Source organism: Trichogramma pretiosum, unplaced genomic scaffold (assembly GCF_000599845.2).
Source record: "Trichogramma pretiosum strain Unisexual culture from Peru unplaced genomic scaffold, Tpre_2.0 scaffold47, whole genome shotgun sequence".
Lineage (NCBI taxonomy): Eukaryota > Metazoa > Arthropoda > Insecta > Hymenoptera > Trichogrammatidae > Trichogramma > Trichogramma pretiosum.
Window position 1 is genome coordinate 589316 of NW_019640859.1, and position 25067 is coordinate 614382.

Here is a 25067-nt window from a genome sequence, read left to right on the forward strand (position 1 = left end):
AAGTGCTCAGCTATTTCCAGTCGAACGCTCTGATGGGATGGCATTTTTTTAGTCACGGCATATAGGCAGGCGTGACACTGAGGCAGAGAGAGCAAAAAAGAGAGAGCACGCGGATCATCGCTCAAAAAGTTCATTATATTTCTTTGGACACGGTGAGCGCGCGCGCACAACCCTCGAAGCTATATATAAGGACCAAGTTTTTTCCATCGCATCCATACGAGTTCAAAGAATGCGCGTGATCGAACAAAAAATGATGCAATCTACGTATAATGTGGGTTATATAGCGTGAACGGGTGTGCACTGTGCAGGATGATGAAAAAAATGCAATGACGCAGAGGCCGATGCATATCCGCATAGGTGTGTGAAACGTACGCGAGCGAGAAGAGCGCGCGAATCAATCTGCACCCACGCGCGCACTATACAACAAGGTAAAAAAAAGAAAGAAGAATAGAAAGAATAAGTGCACTGCTTTACAAGAGCCCGGAGGCAATGCGACAGAGTCGCGCGAACAATATATAAACAAAGGGACTGGTGCTAGGCTCACACACATAGGCCAACTGCAAGCGCCATTGCATGTGTATAGGTAAGAACGAGCTTGGCTCGGATTGGATGCAGAAAAAATATATCTACGCGTATATCGACTGCCTCGAGCACGGGTCTCAGCAACAGCAGCAGCAGCAGTTCGATGATAATAATAGGCCGAGCCAGCCTCGTGTTGTGGCAGATGTATAGCATGAGCAAATGTCGAACGTCGATCGTCACAAGCCAAGACAGCGAGCTATGAGTAATACGTCACACGGTCGCTACGATGTGGCAGGCAGCAATTCATATTTAACCGGCATATGCGTATATACCTATATCCAATAGGTGACGTAGGTATTATATCGTGACTGTGCAGGTAATGCTACACAAGATGAGGCGAGCATTATCGATAGACGTGTCTCGCGTGGAATCGATCGCGCGACAAAAGGTTTTTTGAAGTGAAGCTTCTTTACACGCGTCGAGTATCGAGGAGATAACCCGTGAAGAATGATGATCGTATATGATTATATACTGTGCATCGAGACAGAATCGTTTGCACGCTGTGATTGGCCGGCGTTCTTTAAATATGTCTGATCGCTCGCCTCTGCTATTTTATTATGTGTATAATACACATAATGTATACACAAAAAATGAATTTATTGTTTTCGTGGCAAATCACCTTCAATTTATGTTTCAATTACAGTAAATATATGACATATAGGCTGCCAATTATCAAAAACGAAAACATTTTTCTAGTCGATTTTTGATTATGAATCGAATAAGAATCGATTACGAATGATTTGGATACGCTTTTAAAAAACCACCCAGGTTCATTGATTTTGGACAAATAGCATCGTGAAAGACTCAATATCAATTCGATGTGGTTTATCTCCCACAAAAAGATAAGCATCGTCAAATTTCTTTCACAAACGAAGGGAAAACACAAAAAAAACACTAGCTATCGGGGCCAGTTGTAAAACCTTTGAACAAAAATTTAGATGAAAAATTATTATTAGACGAACTCGAGTAACGATATGTCGTTACATTATATGTATATATTCAAATTAACGTCGTGCTCGGCTTACTCGATGTCTATTGTACCTAATTATCGAGTGCCAAATGCACGAGAGCCTGATGCTGTGTGGCCTGGCGCGGCTTTCAACGCCTGCACCGGGCCAGTATTTTTGATGATTCGATTTAAGCTCTCGCCTATATAGGTAGCTATAAAGGTATAAAGCTGCGGCGAATGTCGATAAGGACTATACTCGCAGAGAAATTACCTATATATACTAAAACGCACATGCACGCACACACGGTCGAACTACAGCCGAATAATCGGGACGTTGCAAAACCACAGAGCAAGAGAATCAGCTAAATAGCCAGTTATCGGCTGCAACTATATCGCTAGAACTGGCCTACATAACGTTCTTCGTTCTCTCTCTGTCTCTCTCTCTCTCTCTCTCTCGCATTGCGTGCATTGGCCGGTGGCTTTTACGCCTATGCAACTATGCACACGTGATAATCAGCGATAATGGATTTTCCGCGAGTTCGCTTGCACATTCAATACGTATAACCTAAATCCTGCGATTAGTTATACGTTGCGAATCTTAGAGCAATTGCTGCGCGGGAGAAAAAATGGCTCAGCCACACAACTATGTGCACTGCTTGCCGCTCGCGCGCATTGTATCTTCGCGATGATGCATTTTTCCTTGTTGCTCGCACAGTATAATATGCCGTGTACGCTATGTCATGGGTAATATATTTATGAAGACGTACCTGCCTCGAAGCACTCGATGTAATATACCAACGGGGGGTGTATATAACGAAATTGTCACGGCAGCCGGCAGCGTTGTCAGAAACACGACGACTACAACTAGCGCCACACGCGGCAGTGCATCAATTCTCGTACACGTTACCGACATAAGGAGTGTAGCCAACTTTATTCATTCTAGAATATATATTGTACATGAAAAATTTTTTGCAATACTATAGTAGTAATGAAGGAATAAATGAGATTCGTTTTTTCGTGTGTATGAAATTATTTTTATTGCATAATTAGTCCAAAAGTACTGCTTAGAATATAATATATTATTTCGTAAATTATTTAGAAGTTGGCTGCACGCCTTATGTCGGTAACGTGTACGAGAATCGGTGCACTGCCGCGCGTGGCGCTAGTTGTAGTCGTCGAGTTTCTGACAACGCTGGCAGCCGGGCTCCGCAAGAGAATTCGACACGCTTGGCACAATCGCACGATTGCTTGCCTCGTATGTGTGTGTGTGTGTGTGTGCAATGTGCATGGCTGCTGCAGATTTGTCTTTTCCTTACATATCTATACATGGAGTCGCGTGTGCAGCTGTTGCCGGGTTTATGCAGCCATGCCGTACTATAAATTGAAATGAAAAATTGGAATCCTCGTGCGCTAGTAATTTTCAGCACTGCTCGCGACGTTCGCCGCGACTTCTTCGAAAGCTTACACTTCATTGTCTACGACAGGCGTAATTTGTTTTCGACTCGCTTTGATGGATTGCATTTGACTCATCGCATGTAAATTAGTTTCAACTGTAACTGTTTATTTCGGAACGATTCAATAAGTGAAACTCGACACAAAAAACACACAATGAAGTACGTATAACACATTATCGTGGAGTAGCACAATTCATGCAATACACTATCAACACTATCACGCCACATTCACAAGTTGTCATCACGGACAAGACAGTTGCACCCCATAGCGTCGAACGAAACACTCTGCACTAATACACACTGACACAGTTGTGTTTTCGTATGTTAAACAAGCGTTTCTAGTTTTTACAGTTTTTATCATTAATCGTCGACGTAGTTCGATCAGACAAACGTTTTTTTGGCTGTGAAGTTTATACCTGCACTCGTAGAGTGATATCGAACGATCACTTGAACGGAAGAACGGTTGGACGCGCGCGCGGGATAGCAAGATAGCCTACTGCCTGGAGGTTATGTTTGTGTCAACGTATATAGACCTTCGATCAAAATTCAAACAATTGCGTTCGGATTTTCGAATGTGTTAATTAATAGTGTATATACAAAAGTTCTAATGAGATGATAGCAGTCGTTGTGAGGCAATTTCACGATTCCTTTTATAGAGTGTAAAAAAAATTTGAAAAAAATGAGAGGCATCGAATCGAACTGAATATATGATTGTACCGATACGAAGGTACCTTGATTTTTCTAATCGTTCTAACTCGTTATAGAAAAACATATTTGCATCTCTTTATAATAAGAAGTCCAAGACAACATTTCAGAGGACACAGATGATCGTGACATTTTTTGTGCAACAAATGATTTTGAACCTTATGATGAAATCTCCCATGATGAATCTGAAAAGTCAAAAGAACTTTTACCCTCAAATATTTTAGCTACTGGTATAGCTTGTAAATGTTTTTTTAAAAAACTTCCTGGTTAAAAATGTATGTTATTGAACTGAGTTATATCAGTTAAAAAAATATATAAATTCCTCCTGCGTGGAATAATACAGTTCAAAGACAACTTTGTAGTGAACAACTAAAAGTTTGATTTAGTTGTAACTTGTAGGTTTTGCTTCTACTCAATGAATCTATGTGCCGTTCAATCGTATAAATGAATTTTTAGATTTTGATAAGTCATCAAAAAATAATAAAAAAATTAAAAATCAATTTGTACGTATTTCTTAACTTTTGATTGAATGAATGCCAAATTCTATAATTATAATTTTTCAGCAACCAAAAGTTAAAACATGTATGATCATTTCTCATCAAAAATCAATTTCATAGATCATGTCAGGTATAATAACAAATAGACTGTCAAAACAAATTATTTGGGCTAAAAATAAAACAAATTCTATTTAGTACTGCATTTAGTACTGTAATATTGTTGAAATTATTATTGGTCAGTCCTTGCATAGTGTTTAACGACTAATATTTTCACATAAATTGAATTGCTAATAAATTGTACTATTCAAAATTATAGTAATAGAGATACAAATACAATAGAATATGAACTTGCTGTGTGGCTTTACAAATGTAGCAATCGTATTACACATGCAATGAGAAACAATGATAAAAGAGCAAGAATAATAGTAGAGCAAATTTGAACAAATGATTTAAAAAAGAAAACTATAAACCTTAAATTTTTTTACCAGCAATAATATAATTTTTTCAAAGAAATACAGCTTATGGTACGATGAAGTGAAAAACTAATAAGCTTGTATCGCAACTTTTATTTTACTTATTTCTTTTTGTTATAACTTGCGTATAAGTCAGCTGAAAATGTTGAAAGTCCCGAGGAGACAGCGATCCACTTGAGTTGGCGTATAGCGAAAAAGAGAGCGAAAGAGAGAGAACAGCGCGTCGGTGATTCAATATTTACAAGCGACAAACGTCTGGGGTACTTCCTTTGAGCGATGAAATTGTGTTGTGTCCACGTTCTTCCACTAAAGGAAAGGCGTCGGAGCTGCCGCTTCTTCTTCTTACTCGTGTCTTTATTTCTTTTATCGTTCTATTATTGTGCTTTTCCAGTCTCTCGACTCTTTCTCTCACTCTCTCGCTCTCTGGATCGTCCATTTAATTTTGGTTTCCTTCGATTTAAAGGCTCTCTCGGCGTTACGACAATCGAAGCGGCATAACGTCCCGTCTCTTTAAGCTCCTTTGGTCCTCGAGCTGTCGAACTATTTCATTCCGATATATATAAGTAGCTGCAGTTTCGATTGAAAGTAATTGGAAAATGTTGGCCGATCGGCAAATCCTCGTGCCCCCGTCCTGCAGCGTTGTAAATAAGAAAAAGGGCTATGTGCTGAGCTCATTTGAATGCCCCCCACCGTATATATATAGCATCAGCAAGAGAATCACAACTCACGTAAGTGTGGTGCGCTGCAGCAGCAGCAGCAGATGAAAGTCGCTATATGTATAAAGTACACAAGCTGCAACGGCGCGCACTGCAATCCTCGCGAGACATTACTCTCGGGCGCGCATTTATATAAATTCAACGGCGCGCGAGCAACAATATTTAAAGCTCAGCCAATGGGTATATGCACAAGCTTGCAGCAGCAGCACAGGTATAGGAGGCAAAAAATAAGTGTTTCCCTTGTCGACGCTCGCGAATATACATGCAGCACATGCACGTGCACAATCTCAACTGTGGACTGTGTATGTACTATATATGGTATAAGGCAGTGAGCGGAACGCGCAAAATTCCAACTAGTGGTACGCGCGCGACCGAGCCAGGCGTGGCGGAAGCGAAAGAAAAAAAGATGAGGTATTACAAGTGTACAGCAGCAGCAAGTAGTGGCGGACAGCTGGAAAGGGGCAACAAGAAAAAAAATTAATGCGAGTCGCGAAAATAATGTCTTCTCGGCCGCGCGCGCGCGCTTAACGCGCGTTTAAGCACCTTATACACAAACACCGAGTGCTAGATGCCGCTCGCTCGCGTGCGTACACACGCGGAGGCTGCGGATCGGGAGCTTTTTTCGTTCAAAAAGTCATTTCCCGACTTTCGCGCGCGCGTATTCTCTAGATCCTAAACGTGTACATGTATACACGCACACACACACACACGTGCACTCGATCCGTGTGTGCAGACGCTTGCGTCGCTTGCTTTTCTTGCGCTCGTTCTGAACGGCGGCGGCGGCGGCGGAAAAGAAGCGTTAAACCGGAAGAAGGAAAGTGCCGCTGCGCACACGAGTGTTATGAATTTTGCATAATAGCCAAGACGTTGCTGCTACTGCGTGCGCTTTTATATATACGACGTACGACGACGAGCCGTGAGAGAGAGAGAAAGTAAGAGAGGTGATTCCATTTCCAGGAGCGGAAAATTCGAGCTTGCGTTGCTTATATATATTCCCTGCCTCGCTATACATGGAAAATCTAATGAATATTTTTGCGCAAATAAACATTGCCACCCGTTTCCTTTCTTTCCATATCCCTCCCTTCATACCTGTACAGTTTGTGCGCATGGCTTATGTATTTACGTAAGAGCTGACACACGAGCTTAATGACGATGGATCGCTGTATATACGTTAGCGCGGAATATTAAACGACGATGAAAGTGTTTGCTCGGCCAAGAAATATCACCTGAGGCCTGCTGCTCCATATATACATAGTGCCCACATGCTATACTGCATATAGGTAGGTACGTTTTGCGCGCAACTACGCGCGATGTGTTGCCTTGCGCGATCTATGGCCTAGTAGCTAGCTAGCTAGCTCGCATGCACACATATACGAGTTTCGCAAGCTCGCGCCGATATGTGTATACGTGATCAAATTCATCGTACACGTGCTGTGTATATGTATGTATTTTTCTCGCTCTTGACACACATGCGCAGAGACCCTGCGAGCTTGCAAGCACACATAGACCAACGCCTACAAAATCTTCCGGCAAGCTCGCGCGCACACCTACGCATACACATATGTAGCACACACATACGAAGGCAAAAGAGAGCAACATACGTAGCGATAAATCAAGCGTGATCCTGTTAAGTTCTGCGAATATACATCAGACATTATTCACGCTGCTCTCTCGGCCTCGACGCTCGTACGCAATAACACTATTTCATATATACACACGTAGCACACGCGGGCGCACACGGACGAGCGAGACCGAGGGTAAAAATTGATTGTATAGCCGTAGTATACGTGTGCTGTATCCTATATACATATACGCACACACTCGCGGGACGTCGAGAGATCGCTCTAAAGCTGGAAGGGGGTCAGAGAAAAAAGAAATTATAAATGAGGAAGCTACTCTGAATTCGCGAAACCATATCTGATGCGATGGCTCGAAATGAACTATACACGGCTAGTGCTCTCCCTCTCACTTGACCAAATAGAGAGAGAGAGAGAGAAAGAGAGAGAGAGAGAGGAAGAGAGCAAGTGCACCAGGATAAAGTGTGTTGCTCTCGAGCGTCAAGAACGGATTATACACAGCCCGTATAACCGGAAATGAAGGCCATAACTCTTTATATGTGTATACGCGCCATATTCTTTTAAGGTAATTCATGCCCCCGTAATAGATCACATTGAACGTGAATATTTTAAATGTGTATACGTGTATGAATTATACCAGTGATCGCAGTGTATAGGAGCCGAGTGCCTTCGGTTTGTATACTCGTTATCGCATCCTTTGGCAGCTCATCCAATTGACTATGATACAAATTTCAACCGTATCATGCTGATTAATATACCGCGCGCGCGCCGCTATATCTCAGCTCAAACAGCTCATCAAGACTACAACATTCGAATAAATCCCGAAGCTTGACGAGCTACGAGCTACGACGTCGAAATCCAAGGAAAGCTCAGCGAGCTGCAAAGATGTACACTGTGTACATAAACGCGCATCGACTGATGCGATTTATTCGGCAGCAACCTTAACGGCTAATTGAAGGGACGAAAGCTATCGAGCTACTGTGTATACGAAGCCCTAAGTCTCCTTAACTATAAGCAGAGAATTCACTGTGTGCAGGGCATCGGCAAAATTTAATTATCAACTTTTTAAAGTCGCGCGCGAGCCTTTGGTGCGCGTCCAGGGGCCCTTACTCCTACTATTACTACTCGAAGCAGCTTACACGTTAGACTTACCGGCGAGGAAAAGCTCAGAGCGCCGTCGCCGCTGCAAAGTCTAACGATTTAATCAAGGCTATTTGCCTAATTGCGTTAAAACGTCCGTGCCTATATATACACGCGAATAAGAGAGTAAGAGCTCGGCGCGTGTCTGAAACTTCTCCTCCTGTGAGTGTGTGTACTTGCACCGAGTTAAAAGACACATTCGAAGATTACATCGGTAGTATACTCGTCTGCATCGGTATATAGCTATATGGTAGGCGCACATCTTCACCCCCCTATTCCCTGGTTCTTTCTATTTGTACTTTGGATCGTATACATAGGGCCGCACATGCACACACTCGGTTCGTGCCAGGAGCTGCACAGAGATCGGCCCAGTAGTGCAGAATTAGCTCAACGCTGGAGCTGACACTGTATCTGTATGTGTATGTGTGGGTGTGGGTGTGTGTGCATCTGTACGACTTCTGGTCTCGCCGTAGCTGCAGATGTACATTTCGAATATATGCATATTCATGAACGAGCTTGGCAGGCAGCAGCAGGGAGCAGTGCTATATGCACGCGGAGGCCGCGGCGCGCGCAGCGCAGAAAAGCTGCGCCTCGTCTCCCGCTTGCTTATGACGCGACGCGTATACACATAAAGTTGGTAAAACATTGAAAACAACGAATGCGCGCGTATATCTATAGAAATAAGTTTATGCGCGAAACAAGTGTATAATGCATGTTGTACGTGCCGCTATACATATAGCATTCGTAGTAAATGCGACGTAGTAGTGTATAGGCAAGGCGGCTCGAGCGATAGCGCACGCAGCAGCACACACACTGGCATAGAACGCAAGAGTGACATTTGAATATTCATGCGAATTTTACGCTCATACTCAATAAAGTTCTATTATGAGGGCTATAACACTTCTCCCTCTCTCGCTCGCTCGACTGCGATGCGCGTTCGCTTTCCATGAAAACTGTTATACCTCAATTTAGCTTTGAAATGCGCGCTCGAGCGTGGAGTGTAGAAAAGCAACGACACGACGACGAAACTGGACCATGTGGAAGCTGCGAAATTGCGGGAAAAGTTTCCGCCTCTTGGGGCATTTTCCCATTGTTTGAAAATTAATATTACACGTGCTCTGTCAAAAATGTGTGTGTGTGTGTGAGCGCATAATACGCTCAGAGACATAGTAATACCTGTACACACACAGTGCAAGCAGTGTGCAAGCTCGCAAACGCGACGCGCGTGTATATACACATAAACGAGAAAGATGGACGATTACGTTGGTTGTTTAGTCGGACGCCGAAGGATGTAATATACAGGGAAAGTACATTGCGCTAATGCGATTGAGCGAGATCGTCTATGTACGTGTGTGTGTGGGTGGGTGGCTGTGCTGCTTCGCGCATCAAAAGCTCCGGAGTTTGAACTTGGTCAGAGCAAACTAATTCCAAGTCACAGTGTCGCACAGCCGTTGACGCTCAATATAAACTTTGCTGGCCTCTCCCCCACCCTACTGACTATATATAGCCGTATATACCAAAGATTGCCTCTCGTTAGATGAAAATGTACAATCAATCATTATGTGCCTGTGTGCATGTAAGTGTGTGTGTGTGTAAGGGCACGTGGGCGCATCTACTACTTGCGCGTCGAGGTTATACGTGAAAGCGGTGGTCGTCCTCCGTACATTATATACTCGCACGTACACGCGGGACAGATAATGTACACAGGTACAGGGCAGGTAATAAATGGATGAATGGACATTCGTTAAATTATGTTTCACGCGTCGATAGGTAAACTTTTCTCATCCATCAGGTGATAGCACGAGCATTATACGTGTGTGCGTGAATGTGTGTGCGTGGTTCTATATATATACGCGAAACGAATCTCGTCGATTAGCTCGCGCGCTCAAGCTCGACTCTTCAACTGCTACGTTTTCCCTCTCTTTCTCGCGCGCGCAAGCTCGCAAGCCTCCCCCGACATTAATGAACCAAATTCCCGACGCGCTGCAAGAATAATCCTACTCAAGCTTGCTCGCCGGCGTTTCTCCGTGCTGCTGCAGCTCCGCTAGCTCGCGCGCGCATGTAGCTACGAGAGAGAGAGAGAGAGAGAGAGAGTGAAAAGCACAAGCGAGCTTGCAAGCGGCAAGTCTCTCTGCAAATTGCTCTTTGGTCTTCGTAGTAGCAGCAGCAGCAGCACCACCACCACCGCAGCTGCTCATTTTGTTTTTTTCTTTCTGCTCTCGCTTGCTCGCTCACTCGTTTTATATATACTGTACGTACGTTATCTTGCTGCAGTGTGTTTGCTGCGAGGGCCTGTTGGTGTAGATGCGTGCGTGAGCGCGCACACGCGAGCGCTGGAGAGGACTTTTTATTTATTTTCCTCGAGCTTTCTGCGTGATGCGAGCTTTCGCTGACAACGAACATTTTTTCCTACGCACACACAGACACACGCTCGTAGCTCATGCTGTGGGAAAAACTTTTTCTCGCTCAAGGAGAGAGAAAGAGAGAGAGAGAGTGAACGAGAGAAGGAGAAGGGCCACGTGCAATTTTTTTTATTCAATAATAATGTTACAGCTTCCAGCCAGACGCACGCGCATGTGTGTATTTGTACACGCCTCGGCACTGCTGTGCGCCGCTGCGGCTGGATTTATTATAACACGAGCTGTAATACAAAAGCACGTACAATTTAACGCGGCTCTGCACAACTTCGTAGCGTATAACGTAGCGCGCGCCCAGCTCGCGACGCTGTGTTACACGCATTTACATTTTTAACTGTTATCGCGCGAGCACGATCCAACCAAACTCGCGTATTTACTATACAAGCAACTTTAACTTTGTTGTGACGCTGTGGCTGATTTTATTTTTCCAAAGCCACGAGGCGCTTTTCGACCTTTTTTTAGCTCGAAAAAATTCCTCGGGGGTTTATAACAAAAAAAAACTCAATGCCACGTGAAATTACAATCGAGAATCAACAAAATACTTCGCTAAACTGTCAAGCTATGAAACAAAAGGGAAGCTCTCGATCAATTCGCTACGCACACATACACACAGCACACAGAGTTTCAGTTCCGATCGTTTTGAAATGGAAAAATGAAACATTTCCGAGAAATTCTTCAGCCTATATATGCGTATGCATGCCAAATCGAGCTAGAAAACAGCAATAACAACGACTGCTGCTGCAGCAGCAGTCAGCATGTAGGGAACAACGTGTGCTGCGGCGCGCGTCGTTCACGACGGATGCAGCCAAATAGCTGCGCATGTAATTCGGAAATGAACGGGTAGCTTGTTCCTACGGCTGCAGAAGCTGTGTGCCTCGAACATCTCCAGTCTAATACGTACACGTACGTTATATTGCATGTAGGAAAGATAGAAAGAGCGAGAGAGAGAGAGTGAGCGAGTGCGAGAGTGAGCCAGTCTGCTGCTGCTAGCTAGCTACTGGATATAGGGAGTATAAGGTAGAGGTTTTCCATTATATGAAAGTTGGCTGCGTGTAACAGCGGAGCTTGTAGCCTCTCACGAAGAGAGTACTGACCCAAGTGTGCGAGTGTCTGCTGCTGTTACTGCCAGTGCTTCTGCCGCATGTGCGCGACCTGATGGTTTACCACCACCCGGCACATATCCACCCCTCCCCGACCCTCCCAAAGTGAGAGATATACGTGATCGGTATATCAAGTAGTCGTAGTAGGAGCAGCAACAGAAGCAGCAGTTTCTATACATGTGTGTCTGTGTGACTGCTCTGTCCGTGCTACATATTGAAGTTTACGCCTATACGTATATAAATGTGTAGCGCACAGAAAATGCCGTTGACTCTCACCGGCCGTACGGCCAATATGCCCCAGAACTTGGGAAAAAAGCTCATATTGTACCACGTGCGTGTGTGTGTGTCTGTGTACGAGTACGGAGCGTTTGTTTTACAAGCAGTGCAAAATTGACCTACCAGCAGCAGTAGCAACGGTCAAACGGATGCTCTCTGCTTCTTCTTTTCTCGTTCGTTCGTTCAATTTCAATTGTTTCGCCGTACTCGAATAGGCTAATTTTACGATTGTTAGCGCACGCCGTGCAAGCTACTGTTCGCTCGTTGTGTACAACGATCGAACCAATATCAACGATTGCGCCGCGCGCGATACGCGAATCGTTTATCTTCCCAGCGCAGACATGCTGAATCGTGGCGCATATATAAAAAACCGACCTTTTCGCGAACGAGTTCATGTATACATATTACAGCGCCTCCCCCCTTCCACCTCCGTATTGCGCATAATGTACTCGTTCACTTACATCATCTGAATAGTTTATTGCGGCTTTGAGAACTGAGTAGTGGCCAAAGTGCCCCCGAACTCTCAACAGCCAGAGAACGTCTCTCTCGCATTCATTCATTCGTCGAGCTTGCAGCAGTGAAAGTTCACCATGCAGTTCGTGCGGGTTTATAATATACCATTCGAGCTTGATATTTTTAAAGCTTTTCTGTGTGCAGCTCGGTCTGTCTCGCGTTCCAAAGCTCCACTAGCTCGCACACGTAGACACGCGTGTTCGTGCGTGCGTACGTACGTACGTATAATCAAGCCCATACAACTTATTAATGAGATCGCGATTAACCCAGTTTTCTCCTAATTACTTTATGCGCGCATCATTAATTCTATGCATTAAAATAATGTAACTCCGCGAGCTTTCCACGTAAATATACCCTTTTGGAAATTCAAAGCTCTCTCTCTTTTGAGCTGAAACACGCGTGCACCGCGAGCTTTTTTTTCGTGTAACGGATATCATATATAAATGTGTGTGTGTGTGTGTGTGTGTGTGTAACGGTATATGCGCATGAAAATGAATTTGATACTTTGTGCGCTGCACCGAGCAAAAGATATTTTTTGTTAAAGAGCTCGAGTTCGTACATTTCAAGAGTGCACCTGCGTACTCGTATATATATCAGATGGATGCAAAAAATATCCTGTCTACATAGAAAAAGATTCTTTGCACGTGAATCGTGCTTGGTTATATACAGCGAATCGAGCTAAACCACATTTTTGACACATTTTTTGCGCCTAAAACAGTAGAACATCGCCAAAATTTATTTCAACGTCCAATTTTAATTTATTACATCATCTCTCGCGAGTTGATTCGGAAGAGGCAAATTTAACGTAGATCGTTTCTTGTCGCACATTTAAACGATAGCTCGGTCTAACACCTGCGTTTTGACCGCTTCAGTTCTATATGTCCATCGCGATTCGAAATCGCTGTAAAGTAAAAACGAAGCTTGCTCGAACTTTTCCTCTACAAGTTGGCCCTTACTCTCGTCGACAAAAAACATTGCACTCCCCAAAATACCTCACATGCTATACTTCGGTGTATACGCTTTAAGTTTGAAGCTACGTCGGACGCGCGTGCCGAAAATTCTGCGTGGGATTACGCTGCTGTATACAATTGAATGTACGCATCCACGGCATATGTATATGGAAGAAAATACGAAAAGCTCTCGACGGTCCGTGCATCGGCCTCAAATTCTCTTACGTGCGCCAACACATATAATACATAGCTACCCGCGTATGTATCTCATTAAATACCGACTGAACCGAGAATTGTATTTGCGCCTGCTTGGCCAGCAGCAACAGCGGTAGTATCGGCCAAAATAGAAAATAGTTCCGCAGCTCGTATCGCGCTGCTTATATAGCGCACGATACCAGACAGTACACACGTGCGAACAGGACGCTGCGCTACGCTAGAGCTTTTCCGACGCGCCGCACAATTTCCTGCGCTAACATAATGTATACGCGGGCTACTGCTATTGCTGCTGCTACCACTTTTGAGAATCGCGGGGGAAAATATCGGGATCACGAGTCTGCATTGCTACGTACACACATATGCAGCCTTTTAATACCGCGGAGAATTTCAAAAGCTCGTGAAAGCGAATACGCATTTATAATATAGTATAGGAGCGAGTGTATACAACTGCCAAAAAAATATACCCGCACGGCCGCCCGTTGTAAGATATACGTTTTTTTTTTATCATGCACATACGTGTGCATTGCGGAATACATTCTATGCGATTCGCACTATAGTAGCGCTGCTGTACGTTTTAATTACAGCTCTCGCTGTGTGTACCTTCGCTCTATGTATGTATTGTGCATACAGCCATCCTCTGCATCGAGCTAAAAAGCTGAATTCTCGTTTTATTTTCTTCTTTATTTTATTTTATTTTCTTTTTTTTTTTGCAACTCCTCGTCAACGAGCTAGCGAGCGAGCCAAGCGTGTTGCTCGTTGTGTTTTTCGCGCAACATTTTCCATATTTTTTAATCACCACGGGCCAGCGAGAGAGAGAGAGAAACAGAGTTACACGTGCGCGCTTGCGACGATATCAAGCCTTTAATGCAGTTTTACTCTAAATAAGAGAGAAAGAGAGAGAAACGTGTGCTGGTACGTATAATATAATGTTGGAGCTCGCGCACGCAAGCGTCATCCTATACCTACACCACGTGTACTGTCGGCACGCACACACACACACGGAAACAATGAAGCTCCGCTGGGGTATTTTGTTTTTGTAGAAATAATCGCGCGCTTGCAAAAAAATGAGCCCGAGAGAGAGAGAGAGAAAGAGAGAGAGAGAGAGAGGTAGTGAGGAAGAGGAAAGAAAAAAGTATTAAAAGCTCCGGCTCGACGCATCGCGCGCCGGTGCTGCGCGCGCTCGTGTACGCGGGAAACTCCTGTGCTATTGTTGTATGCGTAAATCCTTTGACGCTGCTACTCCTGCTCCTGTAGCCTAACGCCACGACTATATACTATTTTGCATTTAATTTACATGATAATTCGTAACAAAAGGTTTGCCGAGGCTTCGCTAACTAGGCTGCTGCTGCTGCCGCCGCCGCCGTGCTCCGGTGCTTCCTTCTTCGCCCCCTCGTTCCTGTACTTATCCGCGCGCCGTAACCCACCTCTTCCAAAAGCAGCTCTCAAACGAAGTTATATACGCACTCGGAATTCGTAGTACTAGTGGTAGTAGTAGTGGTAGTAGTAGTAGTAGTAGTAGTAGTAGGCGCGCATACTCAGGAAAGCCGAAAGGCTAAATTATATACATTTATATGTATAAATTGTAGAAACGCTCGTACGTCCTGTGCACATCCTCGCGAGCAAGTGCTATTATGGATTTTCGGCCTCTGCTTTATATCCTCGTGTGGCGCAGCGGTCATTAAACGAGCATTATCGTCTCATAATGCAAAGAGCAATCAAGGAATTACTCGTGTGGCGGCCGTTATAATATGCGTGCGCAAAAGCTATACACATTATAGCGAGTCAGCCCCGGAGTCGTACGTTAGCTCCATGGGAATAAGATTGCAATAAGATTGCAATGAACGACGAGCGCTCAACGCTATATTCATACATGAGCTGCATACACAGCGTACGGTGATAGATGTCAACGAGTAATTTCCTAACTCATTGTCGGGAGGAAATTGAGGATGTTCGAGAGCAAATACAAGAAATTTTCACGCGCGAGCACAATCGCAACGAACTTGTACTCCCTAATTTGCAACGTACAATAAGCTTGACATCAGTTAGAGGGCTCATTGAGGGCATTCGTAGTCGATGAAGCGACAAGACTCCAAGTAGGTTTTTTGAAGTTTTTTCGAAAATCGACCTAGTACATACGAGCGTCGATACAATTTTCCCCTGTACAGAAATGTATAAGCATTATACAGAAATGCATAATACAGAAATGTATTCAATGTTTCAGGGGAAAGTATATATCGCCGCACAGTGCACATGTGTACACGAGCTTGCTTCCAACATCACATCTGTACGTCTGTACATAGTCGGAGCCACTGTTATATCTGTCATATTTATAAAAATCCCTAATAGAAATTATCAGTCTATCAGCAAATTTATAAAAATCTTTCATACTAGCGAATGTTTAATTAATTTAGACTCGCGATATTATGACGTGAGATTTATAAAAAAAGCAGTAGCCTACTAAATGTTTTATCCATTCTCCCCATTTACAGTTCCGAATGAAACGTGAAAAAAACTGTTAACTGATCGTTAGGTACAAGAGTTGGAGAAACTAAATAGCCAAAAAATTCATTGAAAGTAATTATTAGTAGTGTTCAAAATCTGAAAACACCACAACGTCGTTGTACAAAGGTGTAATCATAATTGAACGTCCGAGGTTTAGGGTAACGCACAATCATTTCGGCCAAAAATATTCATATCCGATGATGAAGTCTCACTTAAACAAAGGACACTTATTGTCGTGGAAACTGTATCGTATATATATGGGTCAGATTCAGAATTTTTCAAATAAACCTGTGGGCTAGGTTCACGGATTTTCCTGAAATTTTGGTATGTTATAGTACATGATAAAAAAGTGCCAAAACCAAAATTTTGGACCCCCTCCCCCCCTCCTACCCCCCTCCTCCCCTATAGACGTCCATTTTCTATCTATATTTTTTCTGAAGGCCTGAAGCTATTAAAAAATCTGAAAAAATTCATGAAGGTACTTTTCAACAATCTAAACAATCTTGAATTTTTTCAGATTTTTTGAGTGCTTCAGGCCTTCAGAAAGAATCATTGAAAATTACAATTGTTTTATTTTCGGTAAAATGGTTCGATATACCAGACCGGAGTATTTTTTTCTGAATTCTGACGTCAAAAAACAATTCCTTGAATTTTTTCAAAATTTTTCATTCATGTCCATTCATCCTAGAGCTGAAAACCCGCTTTTTTTCACGAAAATAATTTTTTTAAGGCGCTACGGAGCCTCAAAAAATCTGGAAAAAATTTTTTCTCATTTTGTTCATCAAAATACATAATCTCAAATTTTTTCAGATTTTTTAATTGAAGGCGATAGCGTCTGGAGCCGTTATTTTTAACAAATATGGTTCCTGAAACCCGATGGTTCCGGTAAAAAAATTTGAAAAATTTTTTTTTGAATTCCTTGTCAAATTTCAATAAATTTTGACCGTCGCAAAATTTCGATTGGAGCTTCCTAGCTCATTCTAGAGCATAACAAAGATTAATGCGAAATTCTGAAGACATCTGAAAAAAATTTAAATATGATATGATATATGAAGACTTTTGCAATCACTCAAGTATACTACGTTATTTTTAAAAAAGTTTCACATAAATATCCTTAATTTTTTGTAAAAAATAATAATAAATTTCAAGCAATCATTAACTTTTAACTTTGTGAAAAATCTTTTCTTCGTTAACTAAACTTACATTTACTAAATTATCCTCAGTACACTAGATATAAAACGATTCGATTCAGAAATGAGCAAATTAGTGTCTCTCCCTATGTTAACTTGTAAACTATTGCTATATGATTTCCGCGTATGTTATACACGCAGGCGGCCCTAATTACGCTGTATTTTGGTTTTCTGTTGGGACACAAATAGTTTTAAATTTAGACCTAATTGATATGTCAAAACAAAATCTTTTGCTTTAAAGCAAAAATTAATTCTGAATTTTACACGCTGACCCCTTCAAGTGGTTCTCGAGCATGCGGAAAATTCAACAGCTGCTCGAGATGGTCGATAAAACAGCTAATATTGATTTGGGAACTCAAAAATTTATTTTTTCATTATAAGGGCTTCCTGTACTTTCAGAAAAGTACCGTAAATATTTATAATCCGGTGATCAAAATACGTGAAAAAACTGCGAGAATCATCGTCCACGAAAACATTTCTATGAGTCCCCTTACATAATATACTATAGAAACTACGACGAAGCAAAACTTTACTGATTGGTTCTTCTATCGCGTATCACGACAACTACCTGTATCGAGCTGTATGTGCAACAATAGTTGCAGTTCGTACCCAGTCTACAGCAGCGATCCGTTTTTATCGTGCGCCACAATACACGAGGTAGCTACACGTGAAAGCATTTAAAGCACAGCTACGATGTGTATAAATATGAGTAGTATTATGAAAAGGCACGCGCACACCTTATTACATAGCTCTCGTATACATGCGTGTGTTGGTGTGTGTTTGTGCGAGTTCATCCGCGTGATGAATTGTTGCGTGCCAGCGCACTGAGTACACATCGCTGTTGCTGCCGCCGCCGCTGATGCTACGAGGCTCTCTTGCGAGAGGCAAATTTATTAGGCGGAATTAATTAATTACCTCGCGTATGCACGAGTGAGGCGCGAGAGTTTTCGTGGCACGTCGGTGTGTGCACGAGAGAAGGAGGCGCCCCGCGTACACATAGTCTAGTTGCTTCGGCACGTATAGTAGTAGTGCCGCTGCCGCTGCTGTTGCTGCTGCTGCTGCGGTGCAGTTCGTCGGTATGCATAAACTGGCGCGCGAGCTGCCTATACGCGCGTATACGTAGGCTTTTCTTTCTATGGAAATTGTTTTAATTAAAAATTTCGCGCCACCTGTGCCGTTGCTGCTTTTATTTATACCTTACGCGCTTATACTCACACTGGTAAAACCTCGCCGACGCTACATCTCGCGGACTGGCTCTCTACTCGCAAGGGTTTCTCGCCGTGTACCTCTCTGATTACGCATTTTTAACTGCTGAACTGATGTTATATATACTCGGGGCAAGCAGCCGCAGCAACGCTTTATATTTTAACCACGGCTTCGATCTTTCGATTCCCGACTCTTTCCTAATTGCTACTGGCGAAATTATTCTTTCGTTATCTGCCATTTTTGTAATTCTCCGTGGTACACCACCGATGCTTTTTCATCGTTCTTTTTCATCGTGTACAGCTGTGACTGACTCGAGCAACTGGAATCGGAATTAATTAATCAAAAAATCGCGTACACAAATCGGTCTTGGAGCAATTTAATCAAAAAAAACGGCGTCGAGAAAAACAATCGACCGATGCAGCCTAATTCATTTTTCATTATGTCGTCGACTTCTAAAATCGTGATTTTATATTGAACAAGCTAATCCATTAAAGATTCGTCGGATAAAACATTCTCTATTGAAAGCGCATATACATATAGCGATGGTCAAGATGCATAATACAAATCTTTTTGCCCGACATCGCACTTGTGTGCCCTATACTCGGAGAGTCCGGGCGCAGGTACATGTGTGTATATAGGTATAGAGAGCAATGCTATACACAGAGTAATCTCATAAACAAATCTAACCAATCGAGCGGCAGATAAGCGCGAGCTTCGGATAGGAGAGCAAAAGCCGCACCGAGGAATAGCTCGCGAGGCCGCGCTCATAGCAAATGCATACCAGAATGCAATATAACAACAGAGCGAGAGAGAGAGAGAGGAAGTGGGACGAGAGAGAGAACAAGAATATGACTCTCGTAAATCAAGGCCTCTGGTAGTCTAGCAAGGCATGGAAAATTAAACGGCGCTCTATATACCAGCTCGAGAGTAGCAGCAGCAGCAGCGGCGCCACGTATGTGCAGTATGCTGCATAATATGTATTGCCAAGGCTTTGCCGTAGTGTGTATGTGTGTGCGCGCAGTACAAAGTGCCCGCTTGGCTCAGCTAATCAAAAACCCATACATATCCACCCGCGCGCGCGCGCCGCGTTTCGTACTTGAAGCGCGAACAATAATGTACTTACTCTCTATCTCTGTACTCTGTACTCCCCCGAGCGCGCGCAAACGCATATAATATATGTACACCACCGGCACACATTCGAACACGCTAAGAGCTAATATTCAAATCGAGCAATTTCCTTCGCTTGCGCTTATGCGTACTACTAGGACGATGCTTGCCTTGCACTCGCTCACTCTCCGTATTTACCGTGTGTGTGTGTGTGTGTGCGCGCAAGGGTGGTAGCTGCATCGCAGTCGATCCTCTGTCGAACAGATGCGCTTTATATTGCAATTTCTTGCCCACCAAACCGTGTTTTCTTCGTTTACCGTACGTGTAACACACTTGATGTTCGTAATTTCTCCCAAGCGTGGAATCTTGATTAATCGAGCCCAGCTCGAGCGTACTCGTACCATATAAAAAAGTTCTACATTATTTATTTGAAATTGCAATCGATAAAACTTTTTTTTCGAGAAATTATACAGCCGCATGCACTTGCGCGATATGAAAGAAATTTCGACGATTGAAGCAAGCGGCCGATTCGATCGCGAGCGACATCAAAGCATCGGAGCTCAAATGAATGAAGAAAACGCGAAAATCAACCATCGTTATATGCCGCAAGAGTGCAATGGAATGAGAAAGCGAGCGATTGCGAGGGTAGAGGGTAGAAATGAATTATTTTAGCTAATTATATGCGTTACGTATATAGGATATTTCAACGCAAATAAATGACGTGTTTGCCGAATGCAAATGTGGAAGAGAGACAGAGAGAGACGAGATGTATGTTCACAATCGCTGATAAACTAATTATGTGGCTTTGTTTACCTCGTATAAATTATCGATGCTCTCCTCGTAATAATAATATCATATTGGCGAACTTGCGTCAAATATTTTCACACGAGCGCGCGCAAGATAATTTACATATTGCGCTCGTCGTTCGCGCCTCGCGACTGCAGTCACTGTGACTTATTTTTCGGGAATGAGCGTATAGCGCGCACAGAGAAACATACATCCGAAAAAATTACTATGATCTTATCGAACTTGGTGTTTTCCCAAAAAATTCAAATAAAAATGATTATTTTTTAAATAAATTTGAATGCGTTTTACAATGTAATCATGCGGGGCGTTGTTGGTTGATAAGCAAAATACGGGGCTTCGATCGAATGTATTTTATTCAAAGAATGAAATATCAAATATCCCGCCTTATATTTTTGAAAGTCTTAAGGCATTACAACGAAGTGAAAGCCACGAATCTGATTTGTGTCTCTTTAAAGACAACGGCTTTATCAATAATCATTAAAAAACGATCCGTCAGCATCTTACCTGCTTTTACATCGTATCATCAATGTCATTCCCAAATCGAGATAACTTTTCAATGGAAAAAATACCTGTTCATTCGGAAACGTGACCATTCGAATATTCAAAACGTGTGTAAAATATACCGAAATGAGGTGTTTGCATATCGTACCGCGCATTCAGTTAACATGAAATTTACGTAAATAATTATGCAAGGCACGGCTATAATTTGTGTGATAAACTAGAATATATTACCTGAAAATTGACCTCAAAGCTTGGATTGATACTTCAGTTATCTTAGCTATGTGGCAGCCAGAACAATCTAGTTCTAATATAACGTTGATCTTTTTTGCGCCGACTTATGAAAAAAATGCAGAGTAAGAAATCATTCGATAAGAATTAATATTATAGATTCAAATTTATTTCAGTCAATTAAACTCCATTTTTTATTGACCTCGTGAAAATTTATTATTTAATTTTTCCATTTCTCAAAATATTTCGAGAAAACTATCCAAAGCGAAGATGATGCAATTTTTACTGTAATGCTTTTTTTCATTTTTGATAATTTATTGACTGCATCATTACCTCAATAAATTTTATTGTTATTACTACTAGTCACGGTAGAGAAATCAATAAGCTGAGAAGTTAAAATAAATAAGAAAAATTATTAATTATTACCTGTTGATCTTCCGAATGCGTGCTAAATATTTACGTTACTTTTGAACAATGCTGATTATATAAAATTTTAAAAATCACCCAGCAATAGAAAAAATTATACAACGCAACGCCACTAATCCGACTTATCAGTTTACCTGTTCATAAGATATTCATAGTACTTCGTAAGAATTTGAAGATAACCAGATTTAATCCTTCGATCGTTTTTTAATGGCATTGCCTAGAGTGGGGATTTTTGAGATAAACCCAGTCCCACCCTACCACAGATATATATTCACCTACAGATATATATAGTTTCCAAAACCGGAAAAGTCATTTGTGAACACGATTTTGTAAAGTGAACATCGAGGCCCGATTAAGTGCGGTTACTTTTTCAGTGTTTTCAAAATTTGCTAAGTATTAGTAAATAATAAACTAATCATGGTTTTCACGTGGTTGAGGAAACTATTCCAACGCTTCAAAGCGAAAAAAACTCCCTCGAAAAAGTTCCGTCAAGAACAAAGGTTGACTATAAATAAATTAATTAAAGAAGAAAATGAAAAACTAGAAAAGTGCGTGCAAGATAAAGTGTCGCTTTTACAGATACAGCTTCAGCAACTAAAAGATCGCGTCAAAAATTTTGAAGAAGTTGAAGTTTCATCTGCTAAACCATCATTTCTCTTCGATACAAGTGAAGTTAGAACTCATACTAAAGAAGAATTTTACTCTAATTTTATGCCAGTAAAAGTTGCACCAGAATCCAACGATTATTTCGTAATTGACGGAACCACTTTATTATACAAGTTTTGCTGGAATAAGAAAATGTCCGTCGATACATTGATTAAAACATATGTTCACTACGTTAAAGAACACTATAAGGGTAATTGTTTAATAATATTCAATGATTACGTCGAAAATGTAGACCACGAAGCAGATTTCGACGAGAGCAGTACGATTTTCACAAGCGAGAAGATATTTCATAGCAAAGCCGCCGACAGAATCCACTTGGTTCAATTGATACGAAAAGAACTGCACAGATACAATTTTCGAACGAAATTTGTGAAAGGAGAGGGAACGTTGCAGATCGTCGAAGCAGCCATTCAAAAAGTCAATAAAAAGTACAAGACTTGGATAGTCGGAGAAGACATAGACTTACTTGTGGTCTTCGCTGCGAAAGCACAAAATCTGGACAATATTTTCATGCTCAGACAAGGCAACGGTTTCAAGTTTCAAGCGTTCGATGCAAACAGTTTCATTCATCCCGGGATGCAGAACATTATATTATTTTTGCATGCTTTTTCGGGATGTGACACGACTTTTTACTTCAATAACCGTGGGAAAAATATGCTTGTGAGAAAATTGATAAAAAAGAGCCATTTAGTTCCTTATGCAGAGAAATTTTACAACAAATATTCGGATGATGCAGAAATCGTCAATATTGGTCTCAACATCGTTCAAGAGCTGTTTCCCAATAGAGAATTAACCGGGTTGGATAAGTTGCGTACGATCCAGCAAATTCATCGCACATATATTCAAATACAATCATGGCTTGGAAATTACAGATAGAAGATTAATTAATATAAATTCAAATAGTTACCTTGTTTAAATGTTGGTCAAATTGATAAAACTGTAAAATTTTGTAATATATTGTAAATATTGTAAACAAATACTTTGTTAAGTTATTTCTACGTTTAATAATTAAGTCATCATGTAATCATTATATTAAAGCTATGTGAAATAACGAAATAAACATTAATTCTTTAATATTTTTCACAATAAACGTACAATTATAATACTAAAAAACAAAAAATTTGATGCTGAATATTTTTTTGTAGATAATTAGATTCCACAAGCAACACTTGTCGATCCCTTTCAGTTCATTATAACCGATTTACACCATAAATTATTATCTCTGCCATTGACGGACCTTCTTTACTCTGGGTAAAAAAGCGATATTTATCGTACTACTTAAAACATTTATGAATTACCAGCCAAAGGTCATTAAAAATACAATAGCGACGACCACCAAAAACACAAGCTGTGCAATTTTCAAAACGAATATTAGTGGGGTGTGAAGAGCCAAAAGCCTTGCAAAAAATATTACGTCGGGCGTGAAGAGCCAAAGTCTTGAAAAAAATATTATGTTCAAAAGCACATCAATTTGTTCTGAGGCAAACAGTACACTACTAAAATCTTTTTTTAAGAAAAAAAATTATCCATTGTTTATATTATTTATCGTAGTCATGAATTTACGAAAAATTTCTCGCTTTTGTCCAGTCTCCTTGAGTTAGCTAAATCGCCCTACTTTCGTCTTGGCTTTACAATTTTGCCAACGAATATTACCTCTCTGGTGCAGGACGCGGGTATCTTCACGATCGTCGGTAGATCGAACCACATTTTTTTCAATGCCTCTCGTAGTATCACGTTAACTATGGTTTTGACCGCGTAATATATTCTTGAATATTTTCTTCAATAAACTTATAATTAATTCTAAAAAATTGAAATTGTTATAAAGTAATTTATTTCTAAATAATCAAAAGTAGATGTACAAAATCGATTGGTCAATGTACATTATAATCTCTGTTCATGATTGTGTCTTTCCTCAATTATGTTGATCGTAGAATCGTCCTTATTCGTAGAATGAGTTTGGAACGTCCTAGTCTCGCCTTTGCAGAAGTGTCATTAACCATCCATAAAGTACCAAACATGGTATGATTATGAACGCGAATATGAGAAGGACTACTACCATGCTCGCGAGGTACATGAACATAGGTAATGTGAATTCGGAGAGACTCTTTGGCTGGACCAAAACATAAGTAAAACCAACGAAGACACCCCATATGAACAAAAGTCCTATAAAAATAAGCGCTATGAACACAAGCACTTTGGTCTGTTTAAAGCAAGAAGTAGCTATTATAATAATAATATTTGAAAAAAGTAGTATTGATCCATCGTTTATATAACTTACCCAAATTTTGCGACATCTTTCCTTCATATCGATCTCTCTGTCGGGAGACGAACGTATCGGCGCGGCCGGAGTCGGCCTATTTTCGACCACATAGGAACCAGTGGCCTCCTCGAACGTCGGCAACGGTTCCTCTATCCCGTCCAACGCTCTGTAGCGAGACGCGGGTGTCGACGTGACTGGAGTCGGTCTGTATTGGACCACATAGGAACCGGTTGCCTCCTCGAAAGTCGGCAATGACGTATCCATCCCGGCCCCGTTTTCTGTAGCCATTTGTGTGTTGAATCAAAACTTGATACGAATATCAACTACGTGTAGATTCGCTCGTAAAATGTTCTGTCACTGTTTACACTGCTACTGCTACTGCAGCTGCTGCTATTGTCGTTGCTTGATGGCAGTGCGCCATCGATCGGTCAATAGAAAATCCCTAAAAATACTTTTAGCGTAGTGGAAATAAATTTCACGTACTTATGTGGACGTTTGACGTCGCGCGAGTCGGTTTCGCGTGTACCGCTTCGAGTAGCAGAGTCGCGAGCTCATGTCTATGCCTGTATCGCCGAGACAATATTTACATTAGCCGTAAGCACACCCAGG

General features: G+C 41.7%; 1 protein-coding gene across 1 annotated transcript; it reads right to left on the bottom strand.

Moving 5' to 3' along the window:
* Positions 1-23351: 23351 nt before the first annotated feature.
* On the bottom strand, positions 23352-25035 carry LOC106654420. Its single transcript, XM_023463662.1, has 3 exons — positions 24477-25035; positions 24079-24398; positions 23352-23998 (listed from the first exon to the last, which is right to left on the bottom strand). Exons 1-2 carry the CDS (start codon positions 24744-24746, stop codon positions 24165-24167), a joined length of 504 nt encoding a protein of 167 aa, XP_023319430.1. The 5' UTR covers positions 24747-25035; the 3' UTR covers positions 23352-23998; positions 24079-24164.
* Positions 25036-25067: the final 32 nt, after the last annotated feature.

Coding starts and splice junctions, on each gene's coding strand:
- LOC106654420 (XM_023463662.1), bottom strand. CDS start 24,746: ATGGCTACAGAAAACGGGGCCGGGATGGATACGTCATTGCCGACTTTC. Junction 24,399..24,476: donor AAAGATGTCGCAAAATTTGG/GTAAGTTATATA, acceptor TGCTTTAAACAG/ACCAAAGTGCTTGTGTTCAT.